The sequence below is a fragment of the Chlorocebus sabaeus genome, chromosome 22 (genome assembly GCF_047675955.1).
Source record: "Chlorocebus sabaeus isolate Y175 chromosome 22, mChlSab1.0.hap1, whole genome shotgun sequence".
Taxonomy (NCBI): Eukaryota; Metazoa; Chordata; class Mammalia; order Primates; family Cercopithecidae; genus Chlorocebus; species Chlorocebus sabaeus.
The window spans coordinates 81,518,162-81,535,679 of NC_132925.1; the positions used below are offsets into that span (position 1 = coordinate 81,518,162).

General features: G+C 43.1%; 1 protein-coding gene across 3 annotated transcripts in view; it reads right to left on the minus strand.

Annotated features, from left to right (window-relative positions):
• ABHD6 (abhydrolase domain containing 6, acylglycerol lipase) overlaps window positions 1–17,518 on the minus strand; it is a 54,561-nt gene that overhangs the window by 25,607 nt on the left and 11,436 nt on the right. The window contains exons 2-3 of one of the 3 annotated variants that reach the window (XM_007984771.3): window positions 17,086–17,149; window positions 10,354–10,497 (exon numbers count right to left, since the gene is read on the minus strand). In XM_007984771.3, coding sequence (XP_007982962.2) covers window positions 10,354–10,472 — 119 coding nt within the window. In that variant the 5' untranslated portion in view covers window positions 10,473–10,497; window positions 17,086–17,149. Of the gene's footprint in view, window positions 1–8,447; window positions 8,643–10,353; window positions 10,498–17,085; window positions 17,150–17,518 lie in introns of those variants that run through there. The other 2 variants (XM_007984770.3, XM_007984775.3) reach the window with 2 other exon arrangements.

Genomic DNA, 17,518 nt, shown 5'->3' on the forward strand with positions numbered 1-17,518 from the left:
ATATGAAATTACCACCTAAACAAATTGAACTCTCTGCATGGTGAATCCCTCCAAGATGAGAGATAATTAATTTAATCAGAGATGCACTTTGTAAGATACTTCACACTAAAGAAGTAGCCAAGTCTTGCAAAAGCAAATAACCTAAACTGACTGGTCTTAACTCTTTGTGTAAAATAAGCAGAGAGGGAGAGAAGATAACATATTCATATTTACTTTTATCTGCATACAAAAAATGTGGGAGCATACATAATGGTTTTTTTTGTTTGTTTGGTCAGGTTTTTTGTTTGTTCGGTCAGGTTTTTTGTTTGTTCATTTGTTTTTCAGGATAGAGTCTCGCTCTGTCACCCAGGCTGGGGCAATCTCAGCTCACTGCAACCTCCACCTCCCAGGTTCAAGCAATTCTTGTGCCTCAGTATGCGGAGTATCTAGGGTTACAGGTACACACCATCATGCCTGCCTAATTTTTGTATTTTTAGTAGAGACAGGGTTTCGCCATGTTGGCCAGGCCAGTCTCAAACTCCTGGCCTCAAGTGATCTGCCCGCCTTGGCCTCCCAAAGTGCTGGGGTTAAAGGCGTCCAGCTGGTTAAACCGCACCTGGTTGGTTTCTTTTGAAACCTTTTTAATGACTGCATTGCCACTCAAAACGTAAAGAACATAATAGCACTGGCTAGCTTAAAAGCTCTTCTTACAACAAGGCAAGCATACTTCAAAATTCTAAATTATAACACGACTTTGTTCATCCATTCACATCCCTTCTCATTCACTTACTGACTTTGAACGTCCCCTCCAAAACTCATGTTTAAATTTAATTGCCATTGTGAGGTGAGACTGTTAAGAGGTAATTAGGCCCTGACAGTTTTGCCTTCATAAATAGATTAATGCCATTATTGAGGGAGTAGTTTCCTGGTAAAAGTGAGTCTGGCCCCCTCTTGCCTCTGGCTCACTCTTATAAGTCTCTTGTCCTTCTACCTTCCACCATGGGATGACACAGCAGGAAGGCCCTTGCCAGATATTGGCACCATTCTCTTGGGCTTCCCAACCTCCAGAACCATAAGCCAAACAAATTTCTTTTCTTTATAAATTACCTAGTCTGTGGCATTCTGCTGTAGCAACACAAAATGGAATAAGACACTAACTATATAATCTTATGAGGAAATGCTGCATTCCACTAAGAATATGGCAAAGATTAAACGATGAAGTAATCCATGTACAAAGTTTTGTTCAATGCCCAGCACATGGTAAGTATTCAGTACATGATAGTTATTAATATTATGTAAAGATGATTTTGTCCTTCCAAATACATCATTTGCCAAAAATTAAAAGGAAAAAATTAGGGGAAACATTTGCAATGAATATGACAGCTAGAGATTGATATCCTTAATAAATAAAAAGCTCACAAATTGATCTCAACCATGCTAAAATCCTAATTCAACATTAGGCAAAATAAATGAAAAGGTACCTTAGAGTAGAAAAGATATTAATGACTAACAAACATAAAAAACATGTTCAAGTTCACTAGTAATTAAAAATATGAATAGTGCACCAACATGGATGGAACTGGAGATCATTATATTAAGTGAAGTAAGCCAGGCACAGAAAGACAAACATCACATGTTCTCACTTATGTATGGGATCTAAAAATCAAAACAACGGAACTCATGGGCATAGAGAGTAGAAGGATGGTTACCAGAGGCTGAGATGAGTAGTTGGGGGTAAGGGGGATGGTTAATGGGTACAAAAAAAAAATAGAAAGAATGAATAAGACCTATTGATAGCACAATACGGTGACTATAGTCAATAATAACTTATTTGTATATTTTTAAATAACTTAAAGAGTGTAACCGGATTGTTTGTAACTCAAAGGATAAATGCTTGAGGGGATTCTCCATGATGTGCTTATTTCACATGGCATACCTGTATCAAAACATCTCGTGTACCCCATATATACATACTATGTATCCCCCCAATTTTTGAAATAAAAAATTAATAAAGAAAAAAATGAATACCCTTTATGAGCTTCTAAATTAGAAAAGTGGTGGGTTTTTTTAATTGAGATGGGGTCTTACTCTGTCACCCAGGCTGGAGTGCAGTGACACAATCACGGTTCACTGCAGCCCTGTCCTCCTGTGTCCAAGTGATCCTCCCACTTCGGTCTCCTGAATAGCTGAAGTTACAGGTGCATATACCATGCCTGGCTAATTTTTTAATTTAAATTTTTTTGGTAGAGACCGGGTCTCCCTGTGTTGCCTGGGCTGGTCTTGAACTCAAGTGATCCTGCCACTGAGCCACTGCAGCTGGCGTGTGTGCGTGTGTGTGTGTGTGCGCGTGCACACGCACATGCATTTATATAACCAGTTACACAGTTCAGCCTTTCTAGAAAGCAATCTGGCATAAAATATCAAGAATCTTTGAAACCTCATGCCCCTTGTTGACCCAGTAATTATAGTTCCAAGAATAATCTGTCTCAAGGAAGTAAGTAGCAACCTTGAAAAAGGATATTTTTAAAGATGTTCCAGCCATGTTATGTGTCGTTTAAATTACAAAAAAATCAGTACTAACCTTAGTGTCCATGAATAGGAAATATATTAAACTACCATATAGCTAGGTGATGTCATATTCTGCTATTATTTAAAATGGAGTTTTCAAAGAATGTTCAATAACATGGAAAAATATTTATGACATGATGTCAAGTGAAAAAACAGGATGCAATTTTATTTTTAATACTGTTGATTCCAATTCTGTTAAAAAAAAAAAAACTATTAAGTATACACAGATGAAGTGGTGGGGGAGAGAGGTGGGAAGAACAAAAGAAGTATTGAAGAAAATTATTCCAGGGGTTATGGATAATTTACATTTTCTCTGTGTTACCTTTTTATTTTAAAATTATTTATTATTTTTTATTTTTGGTACCAGGAGTGGGGCTCGAATGGGTTACGTTTTTATAATCATCAAATTCTCTATAACTCTCATACAAAGCACAGTGTGAGATCACGGAAGAGCTGAAAGGACCTGGTGGAAAAGGTGAAACTTCAGCAGACTACTGGATACTCAACATACATCAGCTGGAAGCTGGAGAAGGTGTGCCAGGAGGTAGAGACAGCAGAGGCAAGGGCCTGGGGGAGAGTGAAGTATGACTTGAACCAGAGTGAAGAGACAAAAGGTTGGAAGGCAGCCAGACTGCCAGACTCAGGAATTGAGGGCTTCTTCATTACCAGATGGAGCTCTTTGGTACTACTTGATATTTTTCATTTAATTGGTACATCCACTGGACAAGTTTACCTAGGCTCCACAAACAAGGAGTTGGAAAACTAATATTTTTTCTTTTCTTTTTTTTTCTGAGACGTAGTTTCACTCTTGTTGCCCAGGTTGGAGTGCAGTGGTGCGATCTTAGCTCGCTGCAACCTCCACCTCCTGGGTTCACGTGATTCTCCGGCTTCAGCCTCCTGAATAGCTGGGATTGCAGGCATGCACCACCAGGCCTGGCTCATTTTTTTTAATTTTTAAATTTTTTTTATTTTTTAGACGGAGTCTCACTCTGTCGCCCAGGCTGGAATGCAGTGGCACTATCTTGGCTCACTGCAACCTCCACCTTCTGAGTTCAAGTGATTCTCCCACTTCAGCTTCCCAAGTAGCTGGGACTATAGGCGCATGCCACCACGCCTGGCTAATTTTTGTATTTGTAGTAGAGACGGGGTTTCACCATGTTGGCCAGGCTGGTCTCGAACTCCTGACCTTGTGATCTACCCACCTCAGCCTTCCAAAGTGGTGGGATTATAGGAGTGGGCCTTTGCGCCTGGCCTCTAATTTTCATATTTTTTTTAGTAGAGACAAGTTTTCTCTAGAAATCCTTTTAGTAGAGACATGTTGGCTAGGCTGGTCTCGAACTCCTGACCTCAGATGGTCTGTCTCTCTCAGCCTCCCAAAGTGCCGGGATCACAGGCATGAGCCACCATGCCCAGCCCAGAGAACTAATATTTTCAAATGATCCCCTCAACGGAAGAGTAGGAAGATGACTCTAAGATACCAGGCCAGCTGAAAAGTTCTGAAAGGCCCATGGCCCAGATGGAAAAAAACAACTTCTTTGGTTTAGTGATAACAGATAATAGGAATAGATTACCTCTAATTCACAAAAGCAGAACCTTACAGAACAGAAACAAAGAGAAGAATTAAGGCGGGATGAGTGAATGTCTCAGGAGAAAGATCTTTTACAATCTCAATACACGAACCAAACTGCTCCTGTTTCAGGGACAGAAGTCACTGAAGGCTCTATTGACCTAAATAGAAAAGCTCCAAAGAGGACCTCCCCGGGGTTCCTCTTTAATAAAGTCTCCTGGAGTCCAGAGTCCTCATCCTATAAATCTCTCTCTACTTAACAGGAACCTCTGAAGAAAAGAACTTACAGATTTTTTTATACTGTGGTAAAATAGACATAACATAAACATTTACCATTTTAACAAGTATACAATCAATGGCATTACACAACATTGCTAAACTACCACCACTGTCCATTTCTAGAACTTTTCATCATCCCAAATAGAAACTCTGTACCCATTAAACATTAACTCCTTATTTCCCCTAGTCCCCTGGCAAACTCTATTCTACTTTCTCTATGAGTTTGTCTATTCTGGGTAAAAGTGGAATCATACAAAATTTGTTCTTTTGTGTCTGGTTAGTTTCACTTAGCACAGCTGTTCTGAAGGTTCATCCATGTTGTATTAATAGCATGCATCAGATTGTCATTCCCTTTTAAGGCTGAATAATATTCTATTATGTATATACCACATTTTGTTTATCCATTTGTCTGTTGGACATTTAGGTTATTTCTATCTTTTGGCTGTTGTAAAGAATGCTGCTATGGACATTGGTGCACACATTGAGACCCTGCTTGCAATTCTTTGGGATTTACACTCATAAGTGGAATTGCTGGATGATATGTTAAATGTATAACTTTCTGGGGAGCCAACAAATTTGTGCATAGTCACTATACTATTTTACATTCCCAACAGCAGTGCATAGGGGGTTCCAATCTCTCCACATCCTCACCAATGCTTATTTTTCATTTTTTTAAGTTATGTATATCTTACCACAACAAAAAGAAAGAAACCAGGCCAGGCATGGTGGCTCACAACTGTAATCCCAGCACTTTGGGAGGCTGAGGCGGATGGATCGCTTGAGCCCAGGAGTTCAAGCCTGTCTCTATAAAAACCTGCAAAAATTAGCTGGCAAGGTGGCATGCACCTGTAGCCCCTGTTACTCTGGAAGTTGAGGTGGGAGGATCACTTGAGCCTGGGAGGCAGAGGTTGCAGTGAGCAGCCTAGGTTGGTCTCAAACTCCTGGGCTCAAGCAATTGGCCACCTCTGCCTCCCAAAGTGCTGAAATTACAGGCATAAGCTGCAGCACCCAGCTCCAAATTCACTAATTCCAACAAATTATGTATAGATTTTTTTGGACTTTCAGTGTACACAATTGTGTCATCTGCAAACAATGAACAATGTCAGCTTTATTTCTTCTTTTCCAATTCTTATCCCCTTTTCTTTCTTTTCTTCTTCTTCTTCTTTTTTTTTTTCTGAGATGGAGTCTCACTCTGTCGCCCAGGCTAGAGTGCAGTGGCGCGATCTCGACTCACTGCAAGCTCCGCCTCCCGGGTTCACGCCATTCTTCTGCCTCAGCCTCCCGAGTAGCTGGGACTACAGGTACCTGCCACCACGCCCAGCTAATTTTGTTTTGTATTTTTTAGTAGAGATGGGGTTTCACAGTGTTAGCCAGGATGACCTCGATCTCCTGACCTCGTGATCCGCCCGCCTTGGCCTCCCAAAGTGCTGGGATTACAGGTGTGAGCCACCACACCCGGCCCTCTTTTCTTTCTTGTATTTATATAAGTGAACTGTTCACTATGATTTCTTACCTTGATTTCACAACTGAGTTTCTTTGGGAAAACAAAAATCTTAGAAAATCTGTCTTTTTCATCTTGTGAACAGTCCTGATGTTTTCATTACACAATGAAAATCAGACCTGATGTCATCCGCAGTGGCCACAGCATCCCTGGTTGTGGCTCTCTGTTGACTCACGTTGAAGCATTTGGTACCTCCTGCAGGAGCAGCCATAGTCCATGGTACTGTGGAAGTGTGCTGGCCATGCTCCAAGGACACTTAGACCCAGAGAGAGCGGCTCTGAAGACTTGCTGTGGCCTACTGGGGACACCTGTTCTTATTCCCGGAGGAGCTGAGACGATCCCAGAGGGAACTCCAGGAGCTTGCATGATGTGATGACTTCACCAAACCCTTATGATCATATGGCAGGACAGCAGGGAACGGGGAGTGGGTGCCAAGCTATCTCTACTGCCTGCTGATCCTGTTTGTGTAGCAATCCTGAAAATTAACCTGACCTACCTAGGTCTGTGAGGTGAACCCACTGGTGGTCATTACTGGCAGCCGAGCCAATGAAGGCCTTTGGAGGAGTCGCTGTGGCTAAGGGATATAAGTGACTCATGGTGAAGCTGCTCATTCTATGACAACCACCGTGTAAATGTCACTTGCGGTGAGGCTATTTGGAGGAAACAGTCTGTGCATTTCAGTGATGCGGAGGAAGTGCCTCGCAGGATTGCTGACAGCTCTCTGCAATGGCATCATGGGTTTTATTACTAAAACCATAATCCTCCATGTCACAATGCCACCTGGCATGATCTGAAAGGTTTTCTAGGATTTTCATCTTCCCCAACCAGCTGGGTTTTCTTCTTGGCCTGTGTGCCTGAGTTCACAAAATAAAGAGCATTGTGTTTGTCTTTCAGCCACAGCTCTGAGCTGGGTGACAGGCATGGGCAGGCTTTAAGACCCCATGCATCCATACTGCCAATTAAAGAGGCTCTGAATGCTCTGCACTGTGGGGCTCTCTGGTTTTCTCGTGGCATTATTTGTTAATAAAAGTAAATTATTTGCTATGCAGCATCATTCATAATAGCCGAAAGGTGGAAACAACCCAAGTGTCCATCAACAGATGAATGGATACACAAACTGTGTACACGCACAATGGAATATTATTCAACCACAACAGAAAGTGAAGGAGTGACGCATGCTACAACATGGAGGAACCTTGAAAACATTATGCTAAGTGAGAGAAACCAGACACAAAGGTCACACATCATATAACCCCATTGATGTGAAATGTCCGTAATGGGCACATCTAAAAAGACAGGAAGTAGGTAAGTGGTTGCCAGAAGATGAAGTGAGGGAGAAACTGGGAGTGACAGCTACTAGGTATGGGGACTCCTTTGGGGAGGTGGAAATATTTGAAATTAGACAGTGGTAATGGTTGTACAACACTCTGAATACATTAAAACCAATGAATTGTACACTTTATTTATTTATTTATATTTCATTTATTTATTTATTTAGACAGAGTCTCACTCTGTCACCCAGGTTGGAATGCAGTGGCACGATCTCGGCTCAATGCAACCCCCGCTTCCTGGGTTCAAGTGATTCTTGTGCCTCAGCCTCCCAGGTAGCTGGAATTACAGGCACGCACCACCACGCCTGGCTAACTTTTTGTATTTTTAGTAGAGACAGGTTTCACCATGTTGGCCAGCTGGTCTCGAACTCCTGGCCTCAAGTGATCCACCCACCTCAGCCTCCCAAAGTGCTGGGATTACAGGTGTGAGCCACGATGCCCAGCCTTGAATTGTACACTTTAAAATGGTGACTTTTATGTTACGTGAATTTTAACTTAATTAAAAAAGCAAATTATTTGCTATCAACTTATTTTTCTCATTACAAATGAAACATCAAAATTACCCTGACACCCTGGCTCTGAAAGCCTTCTCCTTGACAGCCCAGGGAACTGTTGGGGGACTATGCAGCATTGAGGCTGGTTTCCACACGAGGTGGGTGGAATAACCTTTATATAATCACACCTCTGTATGTGGCCATATCCATGGTTACGAGCCACATCAGTGAATTGCATTCTCTGCTTCAATTTCATGTGGTTAATAAAAACAGCGTTTTGTGTGTGGCAGTCCATGATGCCTCGACAAGGCCATGAGAAGGGGCATGCAACTCTGGCTTCTCCATGTCAGGGGTCATCCAGAAGCCTTAGCCCACAAAGCACAGAACTCCTGCTACCAGCACTGCAAGGGCAACGGCATTTCAGCTTCAGAGTGAGTCTCGCTTTCTCAATGCAGAAGGTGGGTCCCGGGTGACTCGGAAGAGGGTCACAACTCCCCACTCCCACCCCCAGAGAGCAAGAGTGAAAGATGAAAAGCTCCCTTCCATTCAATTAGTTTCCTTTCAAGGATCAGAGCCTGGCTGGCAGGCGGAAAATTCCACACTCAAGTGAAACAAAAGGGAGCCAGAAAAGAGGGCAGATAAAGGGTATAACACCCTCCCTGCATTCTTCTACATACAGAAGTGAGTTCCGACTTCCCGAAGTCCCAGTTAGATCTCAATGGGCTTACCTATAGCACAGAGAGGAACCAGGTCTATTTTGGTGCTCCCTTCATCACAGGATGTACACCACGGGGGTGGGAAGGGCAATTTCATTTGATAATTGGACAGTGGCATGAAAAGGCAATGAAGCACATCATGAGAAAATCACTTTTTTGACTGTTAAACTTCTGGTTCCAACAAGGAGAAAGGCTCAGCTCAGGGCTGCTACATCTTTCACGCTGCTCATGCTTTGTAACAAAGTAAAAGGAGACACAATTTAATAAGACCGTTTAATGTCATTGTGTTTATTTTTACATATATATATATATATATATATATATATATATATAAAATTTTTTGAGATAGAGTTCTGCTCTTGTTGCCGAGGCTGGAGTGCAATGGCGCGATCTCAGCTCACTACAACCTCTGCCTCCCAGGTTCAAGCGATTCTCCTGCCTCAGCCTCCCGAATAGCTGGGATTACAGGCATGCACCACCATGCCTGGCTAATTTTGTATTTTTAGTAGAGACAGGGTTTCTCCATGTTGGTCAGGCTGGTCTCGAACTCCCGACCTCAGGTGATCTGCCTGCCTCGGCCTCCCAAAATGCTGGGATTACAAGCATGAGCCATCCGTCAAGCACTTTTTGATATTAATTTGCTATTTATGACAAGCTTTCCACTTAAGGGAGTGATATTCAGATCACTTTTTAAGTTCTTGATTTAATGATTTTTTTTTTAAAGGTGGTTCACTCTAAAGAAAATACAAAATAAGGACAGGTGGTATCCAGACAGGACAAGAATAATAGTGGTACAAGAATGACATATTTTGGAAATTTATTTTTCTTTCTGTCACTTCTTTACTAATGAACACTTCTAGAACAACTCTAAAAGTATTCTGTCCTACACATGCCATCTCAATGGTTCTGGTCTTTCTTGTTCATTTTTCAGTAACATCGCTGCACCTGTCAGGACATCACAGGGTCAGTATCCAATGATCAAGGCCAGGCATGGTGGCTCACACCTGTAATCCCAGCACTTTGGGAGGATGAAGTGGGAGGATCACTTGAGGTCAGGAGTTCGAGACCAGCTTGGCCAACATGGTGAAAGCCTGTTTCTACTAAAAATACAAAAATTAGCCAGGCATGGTGACATGCGCCTGTAGTCCCAGCTACTCGGGAGGCTGACGCAGGAGAATCGCTTGAGCCTGGGAAGCAGGGGTTGCAATGAGCCAAGGTCACACCATTGCACTCCAGCCTAGGTGACAGAGGGAGACTCTGTCTCAAAAACAAAACAAAACACCAAAAAAACAAAAAACAACCAATGATCAAGAAGATATCAAAGGAGTTCCCATAAAAATGTACAATACTTGCTTGAAGATAGAATCACTGACTTTGGGAATGTGGGTAGAGAAAGATGCTATCACAAACCTGAAAGGGCCAGGCATGATGGCTCATGCCTGTAATTCCAGCACTTTGAGAGGGCGAGATGGGTGGATCATTTGAGGCCAGGAATTTGAGACCAGCCTGGCCAGTGTGGTGAAACCCCATCTGTACTAAAAATACAAAAAAAATTAGCTGGGCTTGGTGGCACACACCTGAAAAATCCCAGCTACTCAGAAGCTGAAGCAGGAAAATTGATTGAACCCAGGAGGTGGAGGTTGCAGTGAGCCGAGATCGTCCCACTGCACTCCAGCCTGGGCAACAGAGCACAACTCTGTCTCCAAAAAGCAAACAAATAAGCCAACAAACCTGAAAGAACTGATCTGGTAACATTCTTCAAGAGCACTCCCAAAATTCCAAACAGGATGAGTACCTTTCAACTTTTCTCTATATCTATTTCCTGATAAAATGTAGGACAACAACCACAAAAAGGACAAGCAGAGAAGTTGTCAATATTATGATACTCTTGAAAATGTCAATGATGAAACTGGCTTACCAATAGTAGATTTTTATCAGCGCTGAAGGCCACAGAAGAAATGAAGCCACGAATGCCAGGATTGGGATGGCCAGTGTCCCGCCCGCAATCACAAACATGTTAACCACATCAACATCCATCCTGCTCTTTCAGGCTGGCTGACTCCTGCAGGGGCCAAAGAGGATGACGATATTAAAACTCTGTATCAAGGGAAAAGAGGCGAAGAAGCAAAGGGGACAAGAAAAGTGAAGTTCTCGGAATGAGGGTAAAGAACAGGAGGAAAGCAAAGCAGGCAAGTGCTTTAAAAAAACCAAATGGACGTGACAACTAAAAGTAACGAGGAATTTTTCAGAGGAGCCTGGATTTGTAAAAAACACTATAGAAGACATTGTTGGGACAAATGTGGAAATCTGCGTAAGGGCTGGGTATTAGACAACGTCATTGTATCAGTGATACAATTCTTGAGTATGATGATGAAATTGTGGTTATGTATGTACATAGGAGAATATCTTCCCTCTTAGGAGCTGTCTGCTGAAGTTGTAAGGGGTGAAGTATGATGGTATCTGCTACTCACTTTTAAAGGTTCAGGAGAGAAAAAGTAGTGTGTGTGTGTGTGTGTGTGTGTGTTTGTGTTGGTGTGTGTGTTGGTGGGAGGAAAAGAGAGAAACAAAGCAAATATGGTAAAATGCTAACCACTGGGGAATCCAGGTGAAGGTTACATAATATTATCCTTTCAATCTTTCTTTAGGCTTGCAGTATTTAAAAATAAAAAAGAAGCTGGGCGCAGTGGCTCACGCCTGTAATCCCAGCACTTTGGGAGGCTGAGCTGGGCAGATCACCTGAGGTCAAGAGTTTGAGACTAGCCTGGCCAACATGGTGAAACCCCATCTCTACTAAAAATACAAAAACTAGCCAAGTGTGGTGGCAGGCGCCTGTAATCCCAGCTACTCGGGAGGCTGAGGCAGGAGAATCAGGAGAATCGCTTGAACCCAGGAGGCGGAGGTTGCAGTGAACCGAGATTGTGCCATTACACTCTAGCCTGGGCAACAAGAGCAAGACTCCATCTCAAAACAAAACAAAACAAAAACAAATAAAAAAATAAAAAAGTAGGACAGGTTGGGCATGGTAGCTCATGCCTGTGATCCAGCACTTTGGGAGGCTGAGGCAGGAGGATCACTTGAGCCCAGGACTTTGAAGCTGTAGTAAGCAATGAATGCACCACTGCACTCCAGCCTAGGCAACGGAGTAAGAATCTTTAAAAAAAAAAAAAAAAGATAGACTTTTAAAGAAATCAATGAACAAATATACATGTACACATGGATACAAGAAACCAGTAACTGATTGCATCTAAGGTGGGGAATTAGATAGCTAAGTGTAAGGAATAGACAGGAGACTTATTTTTCACTTTTTAAAACTTTTAAGTTGTTTTATAAATATATAATCAATTCTAAAAATAGATACGTAATACAAAGTTAGGGGGGAATAAGCCAAAAAGGTAGTTTTCAGTGTACTTTCTGATGTCTTCCTAAAGACTTACACATCTAAAGGCTAGAATGTGGGATGCATGAGAGTAAGGACTGGGTGTCCCCAGCACCAAGACTAGGACCTGACATATTATTGGGGCATTAGAATTCCAGCTGTATCAGAGGCCCTGCCCTGTCCTGTCTTATGAGCTTACAATACAGTTCATTCTAGCATGGAATGAAAAATACTTCAGGCTGGGTTCCGTGGCTCATGTCTGTACTCTCAACGCTTTGGGAGGCAGAGGTGGAAGGATAGCTTGAGGCCAGGCATTCAAGACCAGCCTGGTCAACATGGCAAGACCTCATATCTATTTACATATATATATATATCTGTGTGTGTGTATACACACATATATGTATATACACACATATATATCATAAAGTATATAAATATATATTTCAAGTCCCATCATTCTCCCCAATACAACACCTGGAAGGACCTGTAAGCCAGGTGTGACTCTCTGCCTTGATTCCCAGCCATCTGTGCTAAGTGTGCAGGATTCACCAAACATAATACAGATTTCTTTAAGAAAAAGCATTAACATCTAGCAAATCATGGCTTTCCTTACATTTCCTGGGAAATGAAGCAATCTCTCCCATATGCCTCTATCGACTGATACTTAATTCAATTTGATAACAAGTTCAATGCAGCACAGTATAACATCCGAAACCACTGAGCACAAGGGTCAGCATGCTTTTTCTGTAAAGCGCCAGACAGTGATGATTTTAGCACTGTGGGACACAGAGTCTCTATCACAGCTACTCAATCTGCCACTGGATGAGAAAGCAGCCATTGAAGATATGTAACAAATGAGTATGACTGTGTTCCAATAAAACTTCACAGAAATAGACTGTAGGCCAAATTTGACCTGTAGGCTCTAATTTGCCAACCTTCGATATAGCACATCAACCCTGTCACATAGGAAAGGCAGGTGTTTCATCTGTTTTATAGGCTGAGGAAGTTGAGGCTCTGAGAGGCTAACTAGCCCAAGGCCACCCAGCTGGTAGTCATGATTACAAAACAGGTTTCTAACTCCAATCCACTACCTTTGCACCAAGCTCCACTTTGTCTATTTTTTTTTTTTCCCACAAATGGCCGGTCCTCAGTCTCTGTAACCTCTTTGCTGTTAGGTGTCTACATTCATCATCCCTAATTTCTCCATGAAGATATGAGCTCTCCATCTTCAAGAGATTTCGCCTAGCAAGCACCTCACAGCCTGGAGAAGGAGACACATGCACCCATAGGTGGATTAGATGGTTCTTTTCATTACATACACATACTCTACTTGAGTACAGTCCTGAGTCTACAGTGATGAAAGCTGCCACCTTCCCAGGGCATAAGCACTGGCTTTGTCTCTGATGCAACTGCCCTCTCAGTTTCTTAGTCACTGTAAATAATTTTCCCAGCACACTTAAATCATTGGCCTGTTTTTCCTTCTGGAACCAGAACTCCTTGAGGGTAGGGACAATCATGTATGTTCTTTCTCAGTGTCAAGTATGGCGCAGGACACAAATAAGGTACAAATGAATCAGTGAAAAGCAAATTTACAAAATGGGTTCCATCTGTTTCATTTCTTTCAGGAACAACCATTCCCAATGATTCTGTAAGAGACCTGACATCTTTCCTCTTTTAGTAATTACAAAAATCCCTGAAGGAGTCACCTATTTAACACTGGCTATAATTTACCCTGCTAGAAGGCATCACCATCAAGGAGTAAGCGAGTTAATCACAGACTGAAGGGAATCTGTACAGGTCTGTTGGAACATCGTGGGCTGTGAATGAGTTGACAAAGATGGGAACTGTCAGCTTTGAGAAGACTTTTTCACATCATACAAAGTCCTTAAAAACTGCTGGGAGCCACTGTGAATTCAGATTACTGAGCAGCAGGGAGTCCTTTGGACTAGGAATTAGAACAATTTATGCCCAAAGCCATATATATCATAGACTCTGACACTGGAGATGATAGCCCCGAAATGAAGGCATGATCATCAAAAAAACCCCTCTCTGCTCTGTCGGTGCCTGCCAAAATGCCAGTCAGTTTCAGCGAAGGCCGCATCTGGCTCCATCTTCTATTTAACAGCAGAATAAAGTCTTCCCTAAGCAGCTTTTGTAGAACATGATCAATTTAGCAAGGTTTGGACTTATTACAGAAAACCCTGCATACTCTCCCTGACAAGGTCAAATAAATCCAGACCTTAGTTGAAGAAACCACAATTCTGAGTTTTCTGTACAGATAAAGAGTAGGCAATGTATTCCTACCTCTACAACATCCTTCATTTTACAAAGGACTTGCTTCAGCTTTCCTTTAAAAAGACAGCTCCCCTGCCATGCTGGTGTTTATTTCTAGAATACTCTGTGTACCCAGGGGAGAGGTTGGAGGCAGAAAAAAACTGAAGCATTATGAACCAGGAACTGCCAATGGCCAAAAATCAGAGATCAACTAAGAAGTGTAACTTGAGTTTCCCAAAGCATGGGACAACTGAGAGTTTGCAAGATGACTTTAGTGAGTAGGAGAGTACTAAAGAGTGTTTCAGGGGTACACAGCATCGGATAACAACATATATACTAGGAAAGTCATCTCTTTTCAGTTCTTTTCAGTCCTGGTTGGGTCAAAGAGAAACTCTCAGTGTGGTGGTTCTAACAGCTCTCTAGGCTGGGCGCGGTGGCTCATACCTATAATTCCAGCACTTTGGGAGGCTGAGGCAGGCGGAGTGCTTGAGCAGAGGAGTTTGAGACTGGCCTGGGCAACATGGAGAGACCCCATCTCTACAAAAAAATACAAAAATTAGCCAGGCATGGTGGCATGCGCCTGTAGTCTCAGCTACTCAGGAGGCTGAGGTGGGAGGATCACTTGAGCCTGGAGGCTGAGGTTTCAGTGAGCTGAGAATGTGCCACTGCACTCCAGCCTAGGTGACAGAGGGAGACTGTTTCAAAAAACAAAAGGAGTAAATTTAAAGAAAAATGTTTAGTAGGTGATACATGAATCTAGCAAAAATCGTGATGGTTGTCCATGAATGGCAGACTCGTGCGATGGATGGCACCAGGCCGGGGGCACCAGTGTGGCAGCTGGCCCTCTCCAACATGGCTCTTCCACATGTCAGCTGGGAGACCTTGGCTTCCTCACCTAGTTAATGAGAACATTCAAATAGTCATGTCTGTTCTTTCTTACTCCGGTGACTTAAACATTTCTGGAATTATGCCAGGCAATTAAAGAGTAGGATCTGGCTCGGCCCCACAAGAATCTTCTTTCCTATTAGAGTTCCCAGAACCTAAAACATCACCTGGCAAAGACTTGGTGCTTGATCATGTTTATCGCCTGACTGAATACACTGAAAAAGAAAAACACTTCATTTTATCTATTTATCGTGTAAAGTGAGGCACCCCAGGGTTAAAGACACTGCGGCACAGTGTGAAGCAGGCAATGCCAGGAAGGAGAGCTGGCCATGCTGGCACCAGGGAAAACATACTCTCACATCCCAGGCTCAGGATCCACTGCCACTGCCTAACACCCAAGCTGTGCATTTGGGGGCCCTTATGTCTGAACACAGTGGCAAAGATTAATTGGATGGGGGACATGTCAGTGGATCCAGATAAACATTGCATCAGGGAAATGAAGTTTAATCTGGGGTTAGGAGTAAGGCACATCTCACAGTTTTCTTTTAATGTTCTCACTGATTTGAAAACTGGGATCTTGAGTTCTGATATCTTAGTCTTCAGGGTATAAAGTAAAATCCAAGAATAAACAACATAAAACACTTTCATAGAATCTCATAGACACATCTCACCTCACTTCTCCTGACTTACTGATTTCTGTCTTTTTTTTTTTTTTTTTTTTTTTTTTTGAGATGGAGTCTCGCTGTGTCAGCCAGGCTGGAATGTAGTGGTATGATCTTGGTTCACTGCCACCTCCACCTCCTGGGTTCAAGCGCTTCTCCTATCTCAGCCTCCTGAGTAGCTGGGATTACAGGCATCTGCCACCATGCCTAGCTAATTTTTGTCTTTTTAGTAGAGACAGGGTTTCACCATGTTGGGCTGGTCTCAAACTCCTGACCTCAAGTGATCCCCCTGCCTCAGCCTCTCAAAGTGCTGGGATTACAGGCGCAAGCCGCTGCACCTGGCCAACTTACTGATTTCTGCCGACAGTAACTGCATCAGTCTAACCTCCTAGATGCCAAGGCAAGTTTCATTCTCCTACTTGCTCATCACTCCTGTTAGGCAAAGGTGAAGACGCACCAGCACTGGAGTCAACTTGTCCAAGTCTAAACAAACTGCACTGCCCAATATATGGCAATTTAAACTGAAATTGATTAAAGCCAAAGAAAATTCAAACTTCAGTTCTTCAGCCACACTAGCCACACTTCAAGTGCTCAACAGCTACATGTGGATAAGAACTACCATATTAGACAGCACAGCCTTAGGGGACTTACATCCCTAAAAACTAATCCCTAAAAACCCAATCCCAGTTGGGTTTAACATTTACTAGGAATGTAAGGTAAAAAGAAAAATTGTCACCAGGTGTAGGACTTTGTATGAGTCGGACCGCAGCTCCCCTCAGTCACCACACTGGGTCCAGGTCCTCCCTTCCTCTCCCTCCTGTTTCTGTAAAGGCTATTCTTTCATGCCCCACAGTCCCACCACCATCAGCTGCCACAGGAATCTTCTCAATTTCACACCAGGGATCAGGCTGTGCTGGTCTCATATTCACCAAATAAAATGTGAACTCTGACCGCCCCATGGGGTCCCAGCTGAACTTCCCAGTCCTGACACCCACGTCTTTGCCTGCACTCCAAATAACCAGCTCCCAGCCCCCATGCAAGCCCCATACAGCTTCATTCTGTCTTCCTCCCTGCTGACCCCTTGGTGTGGAGCACTCCCACGTCTGGGCTGCCTGATGAACCCTTCTCTGCCCTCAGGGCCGGTTCAAGTGTCCCCTTTCCAGGAAAGCACTGGGGCCCATGAGCCCATGCCTTCCAGACTCCCTTCAAATTCAGAGCCAGGTTCCCCCGCAGAGTTTTTCAGAACTATTTGTAGGGGGTTTTTAGGGTGTGCACCAGAGCTTTGAAAACCACCAGGTGCCGAATCCCTTCCCACCAGATCTACTGATCAGAGAAATCATGCAGCACAGTTTGGCCTGCAGAGGGCTTGGGAGCGGGGCTTACAATAGTAGTCCCAGTCTCATTAAAAGCTGCCTTTTGGGGTAAATCTATGGTGGTTAAAATCCATACTCACTCTTCAAAGGCACAGCCTTCTTTCCCAATTGCTACTGGCTCTGGCAGAAGCTGAAAATGAGATTCTGGAATCACAAGAAATAAAATGACAAAGTATTAACTCATACTAGCGAATATGAATGAAGTGCTAACAGCCGGCCAAATTGCTGGCTTCAGTGAAGGTGGAGTGCTCTCTTCCTCAGCACAGGCAAAGTACAAACAGCCTGTGGCTTTATACTACAAGTCTCTTGTAGTATAAACAAGGCTTTATACTTTATAGCCTCTTGTTCAGGTCACCTACCCCAGTGAGGCAATAAGGCAAATGTGCACAAAGGGCAGGGCTTTACAGAGGTCAAAGAAGAAATCTGGTGAGTAGTCCAGCATGGAACGATAGTTAAAGCTCTCCTCCATTGGGGTTAGGGCTTACCTGAACAGTGTGTTCAGAAAGGAATGGA